General features: G+C 34.9%; 1 protein-coding gene across 17 annotated transcripts in view; it reads right to left on the bottom strand.

Moving 5' to 3' along the window:
- Positions 1 to 1,471: 1,471 nt before the first annotated feature.
- Positions 1,472 to 20,281, bottom strand: part of Dnc (phosphodiesterase dunce) — a 621,682-nt gene continuing 602,872 nt past the window's right edge. For all 17 annotated transcript variants that reach the window (XM_076327449.1, XM_076327452.1, XM_076327458.1 and 14 more), the window contains 6 exons: positions 13,578 to 13,671; positions 10,087 to 10,316; positions 6,725 to 6,988; positions 6,281 to 6,380; positions 5,540 to 6,198; positions 1,472 to 4,857 (listed from right to left, as the gene is read on the bottom strand). In XM_076327449.1, coding sequence (XP_076183564.1) covers positions 4,723 to 4,857; positions 5,540 to 6,198; positions 6,281 to 6,380; positions 6,725 to 6,988; positions 10,087 to 10,316; positions 13,578 to 13,671 — 1,482 coding nt within the window. In that variant the 3' untranslated portion in view covers positions 1,472 to 4,722. The remainder of the gene's footprint in view (positions 4,858 to 5,539; positions 6,199 to 6,280; positions 6,381 to 6,724; positions 6,989 to 10,086; positions 10,317 to 13,577; positions 13,672 to 20,281) is intronic.

Raw genomic sequence — 20,281 nt, 5'->3', positions numbered from 1 at the left:
TTGAATGGAATACAAGAATATGTATGTAACCGATTCATTTTAATAAATTAATTTCTAGTAACACAAATAGTTTTTGTCCCCTCCTTTTTACTATCTCTATATATGATTTTAAACTATGATGTTAAAAAAGTGACATCATAGTTTCAGGTGTTATTTAACCGTTTGTTTCTTAGAATTTAAGATATTAGAGAGTACGTGCTGACACTAGATGGGAAGATTTTAATGAAGTATTAGGGTAGCTGTAACTTTGAAAATATTCTTTGTTTCATAGTGCTAAAATATTCAAAATTCTATCTGTTGTCACATCGAACTTCGAGAACGAATAAAACTTACTGTTACAATGTTTTCTGAAACTGAATAGGTTTAATAGAAATACATAAGATGTATAATCATTTTTCTACGTTTAGTATCTTTATCAACTTCAGTGATTTGATTGTAAATAGTTCTCAATATCACCATTTTTAAACAAAGAGATCGCTTTAGAATCACTGATATTTTACGAAATCGGCATTTTAAATTGTGCGATAGTAACTCCCTTGTTTGTGTCATAGCATCTTGATATGAATTCTCGACTGAGAAAAAGATGAAGGAACATAACAGAGAAAAAAAGAAGATAGACTCTAATCAATGAAATTAAACCTGATAATCCCTGCTTTAGACGCGTGGGGTAATATCATGAGTTTTGCAATTTATACTTATACGAAGTAGTATAGAAGCAATTGTGTATATAGCGAACCTCTTTATTGTCTTGGTAATCTGTCAACAAAGATGTGACAACTGTCTACTCTATATTTCGTCCGATGTAACACAAAAAAGGTAAGGAAGACTATAATATATCGTGTATCTTATCTGTGATAGAGTGTAAAATATTTTCTGCAATTATTTATTTCAATTCTTATCACTAATAGAGAATTTATTCCATCTTATTCCCATTTATTCCATCTCGAATTGATAATGTAGAAGTTGCCATCGAAATAATGAACGTATCACTATAGCATCCCTTTTTAAATCTAAATATTATAGACACCGATTACGCTCAAAGTACGTTAAAGTGGAAGATTACGTGTGTTTAGGACAAGAAAGTCTCGATTAGATTTGAATTGCTTGTGGATTGCAGCCAGTGCAAACAAATGAAATACAATTTCAGTTGAAAGTAAATTGTAATTACCTACTATGCTTTTATTACGTTCTGATTCCTATAGCTTCAAAACTAAGAGTAAATGATTCTTAATCGTTGATAGAGGACACTCTCTAATCTTTCCTCTACAACGTACTTAGAAGTCATTAACGAGTTTTTTAGTACTGTGCAAATTACCGAATTTTTCAATTTTCTAAACTGTAACTGGATAATTCTTTCACATCGAGGCTACAACTCTATAATTTGTATACTCGTTCGTTTCCAAATTGTTCGAAGAAATATCTTCAAAGATCGTGGATCTGAGCTGGAGGTAAGAATAAAAAAAAACAGGACTGATAATTCCGACAATAAATATGTTTTATTACACATACATCTCGTACGAGGGTTACACGATATTAATACATGTTCATTTAACTGTCCAGCAATCAAACACGTTGTATTTCTTTTTACCTCTATTTATTTCGCAATCATCAGCATCTTAATGTCGCGTGACCATATCGTTATCGTCATCGTCGTCACCATTGTCACTGTGATTAATACAAGCACACATATCATGTGATTTCATGGTCATTGTCATGCACGGTAAAACAATCACTGGATTAGTCATCGCCAAGCTACTGTGTATCATACGAGGTTGAACAATATCGACGAAAAAAACTTTTGGGGAGGGGGGAAGGTAATAGAATAAAAATCTAACGGGTGAATGGAAAGGAAAAATCGAAAAACCATGTCGTTCGATCGGTCGTTCATGCTTGAACGGAACTTTCTTTCCTTATCGTCTTTCAATTATCTCTTTCTTCTTAACTTTTATCTCGATCCGATCAAATCCATCTCGAGCGGAATTCTCGCAATTTTTAAAGGATCCCGTGGGAGAGGTGGAAAAACTCATTTTCCCTCGAAAGAGCGTCCGCACGCCTGCGTTACGTCAATTTCTCTTCTTTTTACGGTTACACGTTAATTATCATTAATAACCTCGTTGCTTACGCTCTAAGAAGTTCGTTTAAGTTAATCTTCAGCTTAATATGTAGTCTCGTAGCCTTACGTAATACTTTTACGAACTAAGCTTGGTGACCAGCACCAAAAAAACATTCACTAGGTTCACTGCCTACGACACAGATACAGTTTCGCTCCTTTCTCAAGTAGGTCTCGATTACTTATTACTTTGTTGCTTTTTGAGCCCCTTTTGCGCGTCGTTTGTTTCATCTTATTATATATAACTCAGTTATACCAATCTCGATCCACAAGAAATTTTGACAATTCGATGACGCTTGGTCGGCGAGGAAGTGACGGGTTCTATCTGTTCGATTAACAATGCATACTTGTTTCGTTTCACTTTCGTGTCGATTTATTCGTATAAAAATTTATGAAAAACAACAAAAAGAAAAAATAAAACAATTTTCGATCACAGAAACACGGCGTTACACGCCGGAAAGTAATGATTGGGAACATTTTGTAAAAATCTCAATACAATGTAAACACTCTTTTCGATTTGAAAAAAAAAAAGAAAGTTTTCCGAATCGACAGTCGTTCGCAAAGAAAATCTCTCTTCGAAATGGCGCATCAATTTTCCAGGCGAATACTGTCCCCATTACTCTCGTGCCAACACGCGCTCGAAGTCCAATCAGCGTCGCGAACCGGAAGTGGACACGCGAGTGGTCCATTCTTCGAAAAAGACAACGTCGTGTTCCCAAGGAATCGACGTTCGACGATCGAAATATATGATTGATCGCATGAATACTAGATTAAAGTCGCGGTTCCGAGATGACTTTCGTCGAGGTCGACTCACGAATTTGAGCGATTCACAGACATCCAAGCGAGAGTAGTTTGTATTTTTTCTGGATTTTTTTATCATTATTATTTATTTATTTATTTATTTATTTATTTATTTATTTTTTCGTAACACATCGAGCTGCAATCCTATCTAATTAATTTTCACTTTGTCACGGATTACGATCCCCTACATCTACCATCGCTAGAAGCCAAAACGTGCGATGATTACTCGCGAGAAATGTTTGTTTCGTTTGTATATTTTCTTTGTTTCTTCGGATGAAGATATTTCGAATGTCTTTATTTCTCCTTCGACGGTGACTAACATTATTCTTTGGTTAAAAATTAATCCTCGGTGTCTCGTGTAAATGTGTATGCGCGTGTATGTTTGTGTGTGCGTGTGTTTGTTTCTTTGTTTGTTTGTTTGTTTGCGAACGTTGCGACGAAAACGTCACTACACGATAATTTTAATATGAAGAACCCAAAGAAAAGGCCAGCCTTTAGCGCAGTTCTATAGTAAAATTAATCGCTCGTCCGTTCGTTCCACGGTCCGACATGTAGCTTCGAGTCTCAACAGATTCCAGCGACATCCATTACGATCTCGTTCGCATCGGGCGTGGCTACATCTGGCTCTCCATTGAACTTCTTCCACCGTTACTTCTTCTACGTACTAGTCAGCGAGCATGACTTTGAAATCTTACGATTAGAGATAGACTTAGTCCTTCTAACGATTAGGTTGCTGCCGAGGTATTCATCGGAGAATCAAGGATGAACGTGAAACGCGATACTAATGTTCCTCTAAAGTCTTCTGTTCAATTTCTGCCCCTGATCCCCTCCTCGAGTTCCAATCACTGTTTGCATCTATTATTTGTACTTGTACTTCTTGGCGACAATTTTTCCAATTGCTTCGTACCTAGACTGATCCTCTTCGACGACATTGTTAACGCCGAAGAGGAACTCAGCCTCTTTTAAAGCCCACGACCAACGAGATTCGAATACTTTACTGTTTTCCTCTCGGTGTATGCTCGATGAGGGGTCAGCTGGCTACACAGAAGATCCTCCGAATCGTTCGAAAATCGCGGCTTCGACCGCACAGCTTGTACCATGTAATTGATATGTCAGTAAGGATCCTGTCACTGCGAAATGAGATTTCTGCATCCTCGAGTCGTGTCGATTCTAGGGAACCCCGGACAGGGGTCATCCCTTTCTGGTATCAGCCCTCCGTACTTTGCACAGGTACTTCGTGAAGAGATTCGTCACTTCGTTCGACTCTCGGACACCCTTAGGGAGGGCCCGATCGAACGACAACATGGGAAAGAAAAGGACGACAATGGTAACGACGACGATACTCATCTCCATTGCGAAGTGAGGATATCACTTTCGACGCTTTCGATACGCATCGAGCCAGCCGAAGCGCAGCGATCGAGGATCGTTCCTCATCCTGAGACCCGCGTCAGCGAGGAGGAAACGATCACCAAAGCGTACAAGGAGCTCCTCCTTGTGTGTGTGTTACTTTCGATTGTTTTCATTTTCCTTTCTGTCTCTGTTCGTCTCGTTTCCAACGCATCAGAAAGAAGGACCTTTCGTGTCCTCCAGGTCTGAACTAGCAGCGACTAGACATTCCCTTCGTATCCTTGCTCGTTTTATCCCAACAAGGCTTTTCCCACCGTTCCAGGGAGTGGAGCTTGGCCAAAGGTCGGTAGATCGACACAAAAAGACCCGGCCAGCCGACAGTGAACTAGTCGTCACTGACGCACACGCCACAAGGTCTGCTGCACCTTCTCTTGGAGCTTTCTGCAAATACCCGCGAGCCTCCGTCACATTCCAGCCTCCGCGGCGTTTTCATCTGCCTCACCGCCCCCTTCGTCACTCGGCATAGTTGTTTCAGCCGCTCCACCTGCGTCCCCTGTCTCCGTTGTGTCTCCAGTCTCGTCACCCTCTTCCAGTGTCACCTGAAACAGTTGGTACGTTCAAGTTGATCAAATGGTTCGACACGAGATGGATGTTTCGATACTCGTACAGGTATTCAAATATACTCGACAACTTTTATTGCCAATTTACGAGATCGAGTTTAAACGTATGCGACGCATACTTGAACCACTTAAAGAGAAGTTTCAAAATGATCGGATTTTATGACAAATACGCGCGACAGAATTATCTTATTATTTATACACTTATATTCTATATTTATCGATGAGTCACTATTATCAAATCGATTTATTTATTATATTACGCGAAAGAAAAATACACCGTTTTTACATTTAAGTACGAGTACCTAAACTTTATTTCAAATACGTTTTGTGTATATGACAATATGCCAACAAAACTAAATTTTTCAAACACGATCCACACCGATTAGAAATTTGATTAGTACTCGATCTAACGTACTGACATAAATGGAGAAAATTGTTACCTAGGTAAATATTTCGAATGACAAATGAAAGGTAAACAATTTTTGATGCGTTATTTGTCCGATAAACATTACAACGAAATATATATTTTACATCGGAGAAATAAAATTGACACTTATCGGAGTAACCGTCAGTTCAATGAACGTTATAAATAAATAGCTGAACAGGGTTTTTTATACGTCTGAACCTAGGTAGTAAAGAGTAAGTCATGACGCTAACTCACCTGGAAGTGTATTCTGTCGGACTGTTCGTTCCCTTGATGTTGCTGTTGCTGATCGTCGGACGGTGGCGACGGAGGGATCATCGACAAGTAAGAGCTACGGTTATCTTCGAGGGTGTCCAAAATTTCTTGTGCGTCAGGGTGTACTAGATCCGCCCAGGTTTCCCAAAGAGGATGGACAATGTAATCGATGAACCCGACCTGCGTTTTCTCGATCGTCGCATTGTGTCGGTCGCACATCGGGCTGATATCCATGTTCAATTCGCGTTCACGATCGCCTTGCAAGAAGAACTCCTCCATGAGTAGACCGACCCATTGTCGGTAAAGGGGTAACGGTTTTGTAGGGTTTGACAGGTCAGCGCAGTGTACCAGGTTCTGCAGAACTTGAATACGGTCCGTGTAGTTGTCAAGGAGGAGTACACCGGACCCGGCCACTTTCTTTGTCTCCACCATGGTCTTCAGATCTGCCAATAGAGACATGTGCTTGGACATGTCTGTCGACAGAACCATATCGATCACCATCTTGCGGAGGGTTCGACGTTGTTTCGTCGTTATGCTGACGTATATGTCGCAGCCCTCGTTCTGAAGGAGCTTGAACGCCACTGCCAAGTGGTGATTCTCCAAAACGGATTCGTCATTGTACATCAAGGCGAGCTCGGAGCCTGGAGAGATAAACAAATGGATAACGAATACAATTTTTCCGAACGATTTCATATTTCAGCGGCTAGCTGATCAAATACTCACTCGAATTGATGAGGAACTGATTCGTGAGTCCAGGATGGTCCACATCGTGAATGGTGGCCGCGAATAGAGCTGCGGTGATTTCCAATGGCGTGAACACGGACTGTGAAGAAGAAAAGAAATCCAGTTCATTACAACTGTCCGTATTCGGTAAAGTCATTTGACTACGATTAAACGCACAAAACCGCGAATCAATGGCTATTGGAAGCTGGAGAGTAACAATTAATATTAATTTATAGTAAGTAATATTCGTTAGATCTTTGTTAGGTACCAAGAAGTTCTAATCAAATGGTAGCGAATTTGTTAGGCTATGCCACGTGTACGGAAATACTTTCTGATGGAGAGAAAGGGGGGATCGAAGGAAACAGTTGTATTCGACACGATTCTAATTGCGAAATTCGCGCGAGCACGAACAGTGAAACAAACAACAGTGAATACAATATTAACCTCGAGTGCGGGCGTGTTGAGGAGAGCGTGGGTGGATTGGGTCACATCGGCCGCGTGGAGACTATTATGGAAGGGATTGTCCTTGACGTAGTGATCCTCGAGGGTCATCATGAAGGTCACGAAGGTCTTTGGCGGTATGCCCAGAGATTTCAGCAGATCTCGCCTCTGGAAGACTGTGTAGGCAACGCAGGTCAATGGTCTGTTGCTGCTCAGCTCGCCTATCCTGAAGATGTCGATGCCCCACTTATCGATGTCCGACAGAAGCTGCAAATTTTTAACATAGGGTCATTAACAAATTTGTGCGCACGCAAAATAAAAACATTTTTCTTTGGTAAAGTTATTTAAATCATAAGAAGGCTGTCTAACCCTGATTTCATCGAGTAATATAACAATTAATAATATTACCGCCTTTTATCCAATGTGCGTTTGGTATATAGTCAAAACTCAATTTTTTATTAACAAATATTCAATTAGAAGCCCAAAGACATTCCGATGTCTATCATACCTACTATAACTAGTCTTACAAAACTTGGAATTTATTCATTCGAATTACGTTATTAAATAAATCCATACATTTTTGTGAAAGTTTTAAACATCTTATATTACATTTGATGTTCAACCTATGTCAACAGCTTGTTCGTTAAAAACAAAAAATACTTTCTAACATCAAAATTTTATCCAGTACATTTCTACACTTTTTAAAATGTGTATCGATCATTGATCAATCTGAAGATAACCAAGTATTCTAATTATTCTGAAATATTAAAATTAATAATTTTCTGAATCTATATCAGCTACCAATATTCTAGTTAAATCAGACGAATATTGGGACGATTTATGAAATACACAGGAATCTATCAATGGTTTCCATATTTCAAAGACGACTTTGTTGCGACATAGTCTTCTTTTTTCTATTCTTTCACTTTCTAAATTTACTATCTTAATATACTCGCATAACCGCCAACAAGCAAATATTTGACAGTCGTGGCATCTTTCATGCCGCTGGAAATTTCCTAGGCCAAATGTTTTCGTAAAATCTCTAGAGTCTCGTATAAAACCAGTGCCTATAGACGCAAGTATAAAGATAAAAAGGAGCCGCAATGAAATCTTATACTAACTTAAGTGGTGACTTCTCGATTTTTATAACAAAAAAACTTTTGAAATACGATATTTTGATTTTGAACAAGATACTCGTAAAACTCCAAACTAATGGACCTATACAATTAATTCTTTAATTTGTATACACATAGACTATAAAACGCTTCGCAAACAAATTTATTAATAAACTTACTAAATACTTCCTAAAGGTAACCCATTTGTCTCAAAAATCAAATGCAAAGCCATGCTGCAAAGACACACAGACACAAATAAATTTTCACAGTGCTGCAGCCTAACCCAGGTCTAATCCAGTTTAGAGCACACCTGGCTCCAATCCAATAAAAAAAGAAAAATAAAAATAAATTCTCACAGGTCTAATCCAAACATAACACAAGCCTAAGTAAACCTGACCTTGGCTCATATCCAATGCAAGAAAAATACTAATCGTTTCTCACAGCTTTTGAAAGTTCATTCGAATTTGATCACAAATAGGGAACACGTCGAAGAATCCGACACCAAATAAAGAATTGAAATAACTGAACAATCTTTCTAGGGGACAATCAAATCCACAGCTGCGCAACGAATATAAACAACAGATCAGATCTCCATGTTCGTTCAGAATGTTGAAACGAACGTAAACTCGGATGCCTTCTGTACGTGTCAGGGATTACACGTGTTCCAGGTCTCGTGCAAACGCAATTGATAACCAGACAACAGCATGGAATTAGCAGAGGAGTAAATCTGGAATATTGCAGAGCAGTGTGTGATCTGATTTGCGGTTTCACCACGATTGGAAACTATGGAAATGAAACGAAGTATTGCGAGTAACTGTTTATTCCCGTCGACTGTGAACGAGTATAGATCCAGTTTATTATTGAACGAAATTTTATCAAACATTTGCATTCACACGATGTGGTATTTTTTTCATATCGGTATTCGCGATTTGTAATGAACAATCAACGATCGAGGAGATTCGTAGATTGGTTGTGTAAGTGACACTCACTGAAAGCCATTGAATTCGTAATCGAGGTCTTCTTAATGGGTAGAAAGCGTTGGCCCTGTTAATTAATTTAGCTTTCACGATTCTAGGTTGCATTCTCAGAGATGATTACACAATTCGAACAAGTAAATTTGGACATAGGAACATATACTTTGGTACATTGGAAACGACGTAATAGAAATGTCAATCTTAATCTTGATCTTCTCGGATAATATAGCAGTAATTAAAAATTAATGCTTGAACGAAAGTGGTAATCAACGATGCATCTTTGTGTCTATAGTGAACTTTAATACAATTAAAACTGATTGCACATTCTGATACTCTATGTTTACATCAGCTTAGGTTTCATAGTAAATTTGTCCCTAATATATGTGTAATTTAAGCTATGCTCTTGCTATTTATTATATTTTTTCCCAATTGAAATTTTATAATTATAATGCAATCCAAATTCCACGTTTCTCCGATCCAATAGTTGTATCAACTCAATTCACAATAGTCGGTGCAGATCCAATTAATATATAATGATCAGGCAAGGAAATCTGGTCTATATTCTTACATGTCTTTCTACCTAAAATCTTATGATCCAACGAGAGTATCCAACATCCACGATCATGCTACCAAACACTAGCATCTCCTAATTTTCATAACCATCTTCTATCAAATTAGAACCTGACCTTATAGCAAAACAATTCCATACAAGGAGTTTGCAACTTAACTACAGTAAAGTTAGCTTTCCTAGATGACTTTTCTATAATCCCAGTTTTTTTTAAATATAAAAATTATTCTATTAACTTAATCATTGTCTCAGCATTTCTACTTTTTAAAGACACATTTAGCTTAAGATTTACATCAATTTAGCTTTTAGGTTCAATTAACTTCCACATAAAATCTAATGAGCAAATAAGAGTAGTTATAATAATGTATATTACCGTCCTCTCCTTAGTTGTCATAATAATGTTTTGCCCAATTAGAACCTGACATATTAAGAAATCAATTTAACACACATTTGCAGCTTAATCATTGTATCACTTTAAATTTTCTACTCGATTTCTTCTGTATTTGACGATTTGTAACGCAACGTGATGCTAGCTTTAATGTTCTGGTTACTTCGCTTTCTAACAAAACCTATTGAGTTGTATCTCAGCATTCTTAGTAAATTTTTAGTATACTTCAACCTAGTCATCAAATCGTCAGGGATTGAAATGTGTTTGGCTACCAATCTTCGGGTGAGTGGCCAATTAAAAGCGAAAATATTCGTTCTTACCTTGCCAAGTTCTTCTTCGTGAGGTGTTTCAACGCCATAAAGTGGTACACGCTCCCCTGTGAAGCTATTCGTGTGAGTGAGTGGTCGTTTAACACCACTTATGTGGGACATGGCGGCCGGACCTCTCTCAACCCGGTCCTTCTTCTTCGCCGCCCGTGCATCTACGCTGCCTGCAGCTGCAACTGCATCCTCGATTCTCAAGGACGGTAGGTCCAACTCCTGTTGCTTGTCTGCGAACATAGACAGAAAACTGACCAATCAGAAACATAGAATAATGGTTAGATATTTTCACAAACAAACAAATTATATGACCTTTAAAGAAACAATACAAGTAGATAAAACTAACGAACAATTGATGCAAAGCTTCTCCTCCGCGTTATTACGCAAAGATCATTTTAGGAAATGGCAAACTGAAATTATGTCGTAAATGGTTTATGTACCGGTAACATTTTTCGTTGAGCGACTCTGCTGGATGCAATCAATTTATTTATTTTATAAAAGACTTAGTGCATCTCATTCTAATCGACATTATTCTTTCGATATTTTATTCAGATAAGTAATTAGATTAAGAAATTCTTGAAAAATGTTTCAATTTCAGTCTAAACATCGAAATAAAGTACTAAACTTACTTTTAAGACAATTAAGAAGTTTGATCGTAATTATGTTGCTTTTTCGTTTAATTTCTATGATCAAGTTCTCACATGTTCGAAGTTGGAATTTCCCTTTAGAAGGAAACATTTTTCCACGTGAAATCTCCGACGCGATAATCGCAAATGTGCTACAAAAGTGCCTTTCATACCATCCTCAAATCGGTTGAAAAGGCTGTTTACGTAAACGAGAATTCATTTCCTGGCTTAACGAGCAAAAAGGAATCCACGGGACAAAACGAGTCAGACGGGATGAATGCTCGAGAAATATGCGTGCAAACGCGGGGTCTCAAGGGCTTTTAATGCGTAAGAGTTGGTGCTCGATTCATTGTCCCTGATAAATTTGCTCCTGGCGATGGCCTCGCAACGCTTAACCATTATCCTTTCTCTGTTTTGTCTTCTCGGTGCTCCAGGTCGCGTGACGTACATTGCGAATATCAACGAACTCTGTCCAGGGCAAAAACTTTCTTCAAAATTCTATTTTCCACATATGGTAGTAATTGGAACTTTGGAAATTCAATTCAAACCTACAGACGTGTTCGAACCTTAATACGTGATAACACAGAATTACCACCATATTAACTGCCTACCAGCGTGTAATAGTTAAAAAGGAAAGTACACTTTTAGAATTTTGCAACAACCTAACCTATTATATAGAAATAGTATTAACAATAAAACTTTGTTGTTTTTAATGTATAGAACAATATATACCGAAGTAATGTAAGATAAAAATTGTATATTATAAGTATTGTTTTGAAAAACACGAAAAATTTATAGCTGTCCGGTGCTTAATTATCTAGTTATTCTAAATTTGATACCGTTTTATAGGCAGGTAAACAAATGTTCGTTTCTTCGAAGAAGGAGAGAGAAATTGGCAAAAGTTCACAGGGATAAAATATTTAAATACAATTATAACTTTCATTAGAAGTTATACTTAGATGACGCTTAAATTATAATTAATTAATATGTAAAGATAATATTTGCTGAAAATAGCTTTATCTTAAAGATCGAGAAGTGCTCCAAGCATTTGAGAGGTAATATAAGTGTTCTAGAAATTAAACATACTAGTAGTTATCTAATCGAAAATGAACAACTATGAGAGTAACTAAGATAAGTTAAGTGGTGGAGGTGCATGACTATCTGACAGCTAACGAGAAACTACTACATTTGACTTGTGAAAATGAAAATTGAATTTTATGTCTTAAATTGAGTGAAATTAATAGTAATTAACATTTCAATGGGATACTGACTGGAGTTTCACTTGGTAACTAATTTATTCGATTGTTGCAGATAAAATGGACAAATTTATATTAACTGAAATACGATGCAGTAGATTCAATATACCTTAACCACCATGAAGTGACTACAAGTATGCTTTTATTGAAAAGTCAATACATATTTTGTCGATCACATTTATATCTTCTAATTAAAATTATTTAAACCAACAACCGGTTGTTCGTTTGCTATGTTCCTAAAAAATTGTGTTAACTAACTCTCCAGAGACCAACTAATTTATTATAATTTAACAATCTTTCTTGACCTAATGCTACAAAAAAATATGTTAAATTTTTCACAAGTTTCTCAAAATTCTACAAACTCAATTTTATGCGCATAAAACTTTCAGTTTTATGATTGTTAACATTGTTTGAAAAGCTGCAGAAGAAACAAAAACACGACTGCTTTACACCCAGATTTCAGGCGATGTGAAACACGAAATAACGATATTTTTTTCTGTTACTTCTGGAAAACCGCTTACAGAAGCACAGGTACGAAAATACCTGGCATGATGTCATACCATACCAGTTTGCGAAAATACCGGTAAACACTTATTTACATAACGAGTGTTTTTTACGGCGTATTTCTTGTACATATTTTTTATGAACTCTCCATTTAAAAATTACATCTGTATTACGTATATAGTGATTCTTGTTTTTAAATGGCAATATTTATCCTGAATTCAAGTAAAAAAGTCGTCATCATCACTATCTAGGTTTCTTTTATATTCGCCATTATACGAAATAAAATTATAATTCTGTGTGGAATTTATTGCATTCGAAAAACCAACACGGTATTTCAGGAGAATAAAATAGCTTTCAGAACAATGGTAGTAGACCATATTTTAACTTAACTTTTTTGACACCCATTTGTATGCATGAATACGTGTATTGTAAATAACTTTATGTTCCTCTTATATTTTACACTCTTTCGTTTTTTCTTTCTTTTTTCGATCTCTTCTTTTTCACATATTTGTTATCTTCTTTATTATAGTCATTATTTTAATTTTATTCATTTCTCGTCCTTTTTAACCATTACAAATTAGATGTAACAATAGCACAGCTCGTTTTTTGCACTATTCTATTGTGTTAAACGTTTCAATATGCACTAGGTTTTTTAGAATAGTTTAATATTATGTATGTGTGCAATTTAAGAAATACATAAAAATTATATTGGATAGATGAAAATAAAAAAAAAAGGAATCAATTTCGATTTCATTATAATTTTGATTTTGAAAATTTTGATATATTAAAGTTTTCAATATGATTTAATCGAGAAATTACCAATTACGAAATAGTTTCAGTTTTAAGTCTTTGGCACGAATTACAAAAAATAACTGTTTGTTTAACAGTTCAGAAGGATTTGTAAAATAAACTGGGAAGTTGAAAAAGACTGTTAAATTATTGATTTGTTCAATCACAGAATATCATATGATAATTTTCCTCTATTTTAAAACATCGGTGCTCAATTGTCCGAAAATGCTATCTTCTATTTTATTGCAATTTAACAGTCCTCCAGAAGCTTCTATTTTCATTGAATAGGCGAAGAATGAATAATTTTTAAACATACCAAGGAAGGTGCTGCAGATGTACTCCGATATTTGGTTTCCAGATTTTGAGGACTCTGAGAAATGGGAGAGTTCCTTGTTCAACATTCGTTTGAACTGTAAACAGAAAAGAACATAGTAATTAGTGTTCGTCGTATAATTTTTTATTATTAATTGCTGTAAAAATAAAACTGAACAATTCCTTGTAAAAAAGAGATTAATCGTTATACGCTGTTCAAAATAAATAAAGAATCACCTACTGAATTCTATTTACATTTGGAGATTTTAATGTATCCAATATTAAACTATAATACCAAATGTTTGAGGAAAATATTAACAAATTACCTAAATTACTCGAAAACTTTGGATAAAACATTATTTGAGTAATTTCTGATGTGTATTTTTCATTTTATTTCACTTAATATAAAATATAGATATTTTGATTATTACAAATCCTATCAAAAATTTGTATATAAGAGAAACATTTTCAAATTTAATTAATAATATTTGTTATGTACACGTACATTTGCTGTAGTAGCAGGAGTAAACGGAATAATTTTCTGGCAAAAATTTTGCGATCTTAACATAAATTTTAAATTAGGTTACTGTATAGATATATTTCGAATTGTGTCGCAAATGTAGATTTGCTCTGTATGAAAACCACACTTTGCTATTTGCATTATTTAAGACAATTAACGTACAGGTGATTACCACGGAGGGCTCACAATGTTCATGCATCTAGAGAGGAATGATTACGAACAGGCAGTTGAACGCGGTGGAAAAACTGGCATAATTTTCCAAATGGGGCGAAAACTCGTCAAACAAGACCGAGAGAGACGGGAGGCTCATTTCCGATTCGTCGAGCAGCCCTTATCTCTTGAAATTTACGATATTTGTGCCCGGTGTCGTGTATGAAATTTCAACGCAGAAAAGTACACACAAGCAAATGGGACATACACACAATCGAGTGTAGACATACTCGTACAGACGGTAGCAAAACTCTACGTACACCCTGGAATATTATGAACGAAACGAGACGCAGCGTTAAGGGCAATATTACAAAGTAAACGAGAGTGTCTGTTTTCTCCCAATTAATTTATGGAATGTCGCATCAGTTTACGAATTATTAGAAAAAACCCCCAATTACACTCTTAACATTCAATACGTATCGCCAGTGATAGTATTTATCGATAGGATTTTAAATAAATATAAGCATTTATATATATTGAATTTATTTATATAAGTATTTATATAAATTTATATATACTGGAGGAAAATGCTGCAATAAATGCTAGATCAGAATTGTTTTGGTGAAATACGAGATACAATGCTAACAGATTGTGCATTGAAATATTAAAAATATATTAACTTGTTAAGTAAGGAAGGTGTGTTTCCAGATATTTTGTCAATTTTTTATTTATTCACCTGAAAATCTCTGTCTTTACTCGTGTCGTGATATTTGTTTTGATATAAATGATATCTTTACATTTACTGTGTGATAAGGAGGTATATATACACTCTTTATTCATTTCTAACGTTTAGAGGCATTTATGATGAAGTTACACGGTCGTCGGGTTAGAGTACACAAATATTAATCCTGTCGCTATACATATTCATATTGTGCCCGTCAAAACATGTTCAGAACACAAAAGTCCTATAACAGCAATTGTACTCATTAAATGGATACGTGTAAACTTTTGTGACGGTTTGTACGTGTATATATTTTGACGCGCATACAAAAAGAGACAAGATTCGCAAATAGATCGGCTGTTCCGTTGTCTGGGTTTCACTGTCTTATCAGCTTTGTAGCAGTCGTCAAAAGGATTCTTTTTTATCCCTTACGATTATGCGGATATCGATGCAGATATGCAAGCGAGAACGAAACGAGAAAGGAGGAGTGACCTGTTATCGAATCGATTGTTTTGAAAACTCGATTAAACGTATGTTGTTTAAGCGTTTCTTAACAACGCTGGAACGCCTCTCAGCTCTTGTACACTCTGATCGCTTCGTGTAAGAAACTAATTAACAAATTTATTATTTCGAGCCTGGAACCCCATATTACTCGTTTATCAATTTTCTATTATCTCCCAAGTAGTTCTGCTACTCCCCATATCGAAATCGCGTTCTGAATTAAGTCCAGATTGATTTTTGAATTACAACATTCTTGAATATTCAAATTTAACATTCTCATACGTTTTAATTTTAGAATACTTCCGAATGTTACGCTCTTCCGATTCTCGAAAAATTGAGTCGGTGATTTATTTTCTCGTCTTATTGAACGAATAATTTTTCAATTCTCCAGCTTTTATCTCCAGGAACTTTCTGGAGCACCAAATCTTTAACTAACATTTTTTTTAACTCAGTTTAGTTTTTAGTTATTATTTAGTTACTTTACTTATTATCAAGGACTTCTTCCCAAACTTTACTAAAATTCACATCGACTCTACTGCAAAAATATCGAGAAAATAATTTTAAGATAAACTCATTATGTAATTTCATAAAAGCAATCGAACAGATACTGCGCACAACAAATAAACGTATCTACGTGCTCCTCGCTGCGGTGATATATCGTTCCTAACATAATCAATTCATGAGAAGCACGTTAATGCTTCCAGGAGACAAAACAATTGTTTCCCGCTATGCAACGTTGCGGTAATGATCATAAATATATTAATCTATAACGTCGCGCTTAGACAAGCTTTATATATATACACGTCTTTATCAATTAACCACTCGATTGTACGAAACATTCTGGTAAATAACGTGGAACGTAAAACTCTCAGATACAAGAGTTTATAAATAAATAATCCAATTGCGTATGCCTGGGTAATTACAAGATTTATATAACGCGGCCAGTTAAATCACCGATAAGATTATCGATTATGTTGAAAAGATAATTTTTGAGAGGACACACACGACACTAATTTTCTGATAAGTAGCTGTATCGTCGATCGTTTTGATAGATATTCTTATATAGATGCAACTTCACAACTTTTTGTTTACTAACATTATATAATATATATCGTACCATATGTGCCAGACGAAAGTTTTTATTTGTCTTTTAATCAAAAAATGTGAAATTAATTCTGATATTAAAAATAATATCGAACAGCTGCAGTACGAGTTCCTTCTTTTAAACGAAGGCATTAAATAACATATTTCTTGCAAGCAAAATTTCTTTTATCAATACAAAGGTATTTAATACGGGAGTTTAGTTTCAATTGCACGAAGAGATGTATAATTAAGAATACTCTGTTATAAATTAATTTCAATATTTTTAACTGGTCGCCATTAAAGTGGCACACTAGTCTAGGGAAAGTGGAATTGTAAGGTTAAAAATAAAAATGTTATCTATGGTAATTTCTAATGCAAAGAACCTGCAGTTTTATAAGAGAACGAGTCAAAAATTTTAAACATTTCTTCGTTTGAATAACTTGCTTAAGAAATAACATTTATGTAAATATTTTTATTCTTGATTTTATTCTTCAGTATCAAATAATACAATTTCTTCCTTAATTGTAAATTAATAAATCGAATTCAGAGATTCAAGAAAAAATTATTATGTATGTAGCTGGAAGCTGTTCGCAAAATAATATTTCTTGAACTTTAGAATTTGATTTGTTAATTTACAATTGAGGAGGAAACAAAGCAGGTCTCAAACTTCCATTATTATTATATACTTTTAATGAATGTTATATTTCTTTTATCTCATGATTCATATTTTCATTAATTTCAGTCGATGGTAGAGTTATATAGTTGTAGAAAATTAGAAAAATAAAGTATTGAAGCACGAATAATCTGTTCCAAAATTGCGAATGAATGAGTCAGTTGGAGAGTCCAAGAAAAATCACTATTCCAGGAAGACACATAGCAAGAGCAACGACTCATTATATTGACAGTACAAGTTCCTTATCGTTTATGCTTCAGCGAATTAAAGTTAATTGCTCTGGTACTTAGAAAGGTGCTAACGTAGTTTTTCGAGACGTGTCTGTATCTAGCAACCATTATGTCATCGTCAATGATGGATGTTGAGCTACTTCAAAATTTCGTGACAAGTTTTCCATGTGATTTCTTATCGTCGCGGTATAGTAGTCTGCAGCAGCTTTCTCGTATCTCAAATCCAACCTTAAGCAAATTCGCACAGATCCACGTCCGCGTAATTTATGATCGTGGAAAAGTACTGGATCATTGGGTACTGCGGATAACAATTCTAATCGTTTAAACGCACAAAATTTATACTTCAGGGTACAAATGTTATTATATAAATTGTGCTTGAACGAGAGACGGAAAATGAAAAGATGAGCATTATACATCGAGCGAACGAACTAAAAATTAATAAAAATATTCCCATTTGAGAAAAAAATAATTCCAGGAAAATTAGAACCCAATTTTTTTTTTCTTAGAAGTTACGTTTCTCGAGAGTAATGAAATGAAAATCGATGACGTATCCTTTTGTGTTAATCATTAGGAAACTTTCCAATAAATACAGAATAACCGCATTGTAAAAGAGTTAATCGATAAAAAAAGAACGTGGAGTCAGTGTTCTCCAATTATTTTTTTCAGTATTGAAACAATTGAGTTTATTTGAGCTTACTACGTAACGAAACGTCATCAATGCTGTGATTACATGACCTCATGACACTCTTATCGGCGACATCCTGAATTGCCATTGATAACATTTATCTTCTGGTTCCCAAATACTCGAGTTTAATATCTTTTTCTTGAATGATACGTTGGTGGAATATTTGAACAGGGTTGGTTGATACATTTGATACAGTTTAATGAAAAACTAAGATTTTCATTCCCGGTTTGTTTCCAAAATTCCACTCTTCTTTTTTTTGACGCGACAAAATGAATTGATACTAAAAAAAGAACATACCGTCCAATAAATCCCAGAGGGAAAATTTTGCATGTACTTTGTAGATTAAATTGCATACATTTTACGTCAATGTAAATAACAATTCCGTTGGATTCTATTCCAATTAAAATATTAAACCAGTTAAATTTGATTGGAATTGGAGTATCAATTTGTTTGAATTTTGTAAGATGGAAATTCTAGTTACCCAATTTATTAAAAATAACAATAAAATTACTTGCATTTCACTGCGAAACGCTTTAATTGAAATACTCAAATTTGTTTAAATAAACAAAAATTATTTTCATCGATAAACACTTTACAATCCTCGTCGACGTATTACAAATAACTTATCCTTAAATTTGTTACTTTTACGAAATTAAAGAATAAAATGAATCGCTATAAAAATAAACTTGTACACTAAAGGACGTTTTGTATCAAATTTTTAAGAAACACACGCAAAATTATCGTTTCATCGTGGATATTTTTACATTTAATCAAAACGAAAGAGCAGAGTTTATAGTTCGATATTTGGATGTTCGAAGATTAACTTCTCAGAGATATGTCAATTTCTGGGAAGTGAATATACTATGTATATATGTTTTTAATTCGACGAAAATTTCGTAGAAAAAGTTCATTGTGCGCGAATTCGCAGATAATATACAAACGAGCCGATACAGAAATCTGAAATCGGTTGCTAAGATTGGTTAATCAGATTTAATATTCTCTGTAAACAAAGGAGGAGATAAAGAACCATGATATCTGATTGGAAAACATGCATACGAGATCCTCGAATGATGATATATCCATTAACGATCTTTTTAAGGAAATTTTTCGATGCTCAGTTGCACGATTGTCACGATTAAAATTAAAAATATAATGGACAAATTCAATAACAAAAATATAATCGTTTATCGTACTCAAATTGTCACAAAAGCTTCAATATCTTACTTTTTCCATTGATTTATTTCCCATGTATGTGCATCAAGATCTAACAATGGATTCGTGTCAACATTACATTACAACAACCATTATCGATCTTTCTCAGTTGTATTTATTTTTCTGTTTCTACACATTTTTATCGCTATTAGTAAAATTGAGATCGAAATTAAGACTACGATACAGATAAATAACTAATAATAGAAATATTAGTTGGTCAACTCGTTCGATAAAAGTTCATCAATGTTTGATTTAATTAATGTTAAAAATTATCTCGTTATTAACATTTATTCTCCACATTTTTGTCACAATTGATAAAATTAAAATTGAAATTAAGACCACGATACAAATAAATAACAATATAATAGCCAACTCATTCGATAAAAGTTTATGAATATTTGATTTAATTGATGTTAAAAATTCACTCATTATCAACAGTTATTCGATTCAATCGATTGAAATTTCATTGAAAATTTACAAAAATTAACTATCACGGACGTCTGAGACAATTCAACATTCCACAATAGAATCTATTGTTTCTCATCGAGTTTGATTAAAAATTTCACAAACATAGAATTCCGTGGTCAGGTGCAAGGTTAATCGGTGAATCGTCGTGAAAACCGGAAACAACTGATCGATTAACGAAGCGATTTTTCGCGTCACTTCGCCCTCATTCCGTGGCAATGAAGGGCGTAACTCGTTGCGATATCGATCGCTTTCGAAATCGTCACAGCGAAACCTCTACTACTTCGTTTCGACACAACATATGGTGCGGAGGATCAAGATGTACATGCGAATCAAACGATTCAGACTAAATCCACGGTATTCATTCTATAGATCAATATTTCCTCTTTTATCTAAGAAAGTAAGCCGCTAGAATTGGAATGTAAATACTTTTCGTGGAAGCGTACGATCATTTTTGCCGCCCAATCC

This window comes from Ptiloglossa arizonensis, chromosome 2 (assembly GCF_051014685.1).
Source record: "Ptiloglossa arizonensis isolate GNS036 chromosome 2, iyPtiAriz1_principal, whole genome shotgun sequence".
NCBI classification, from domain to species: domain Eukaryota; kingdom Metazoa; phylum Arthropoda; class Insecta; order Hymenoptera; family Colletidae; genus Ptiloglossa; species Ptiloglossa arizonensis.
This window is presented reverse-complemented; position numbering and strand designations above follow the sequence as displayed.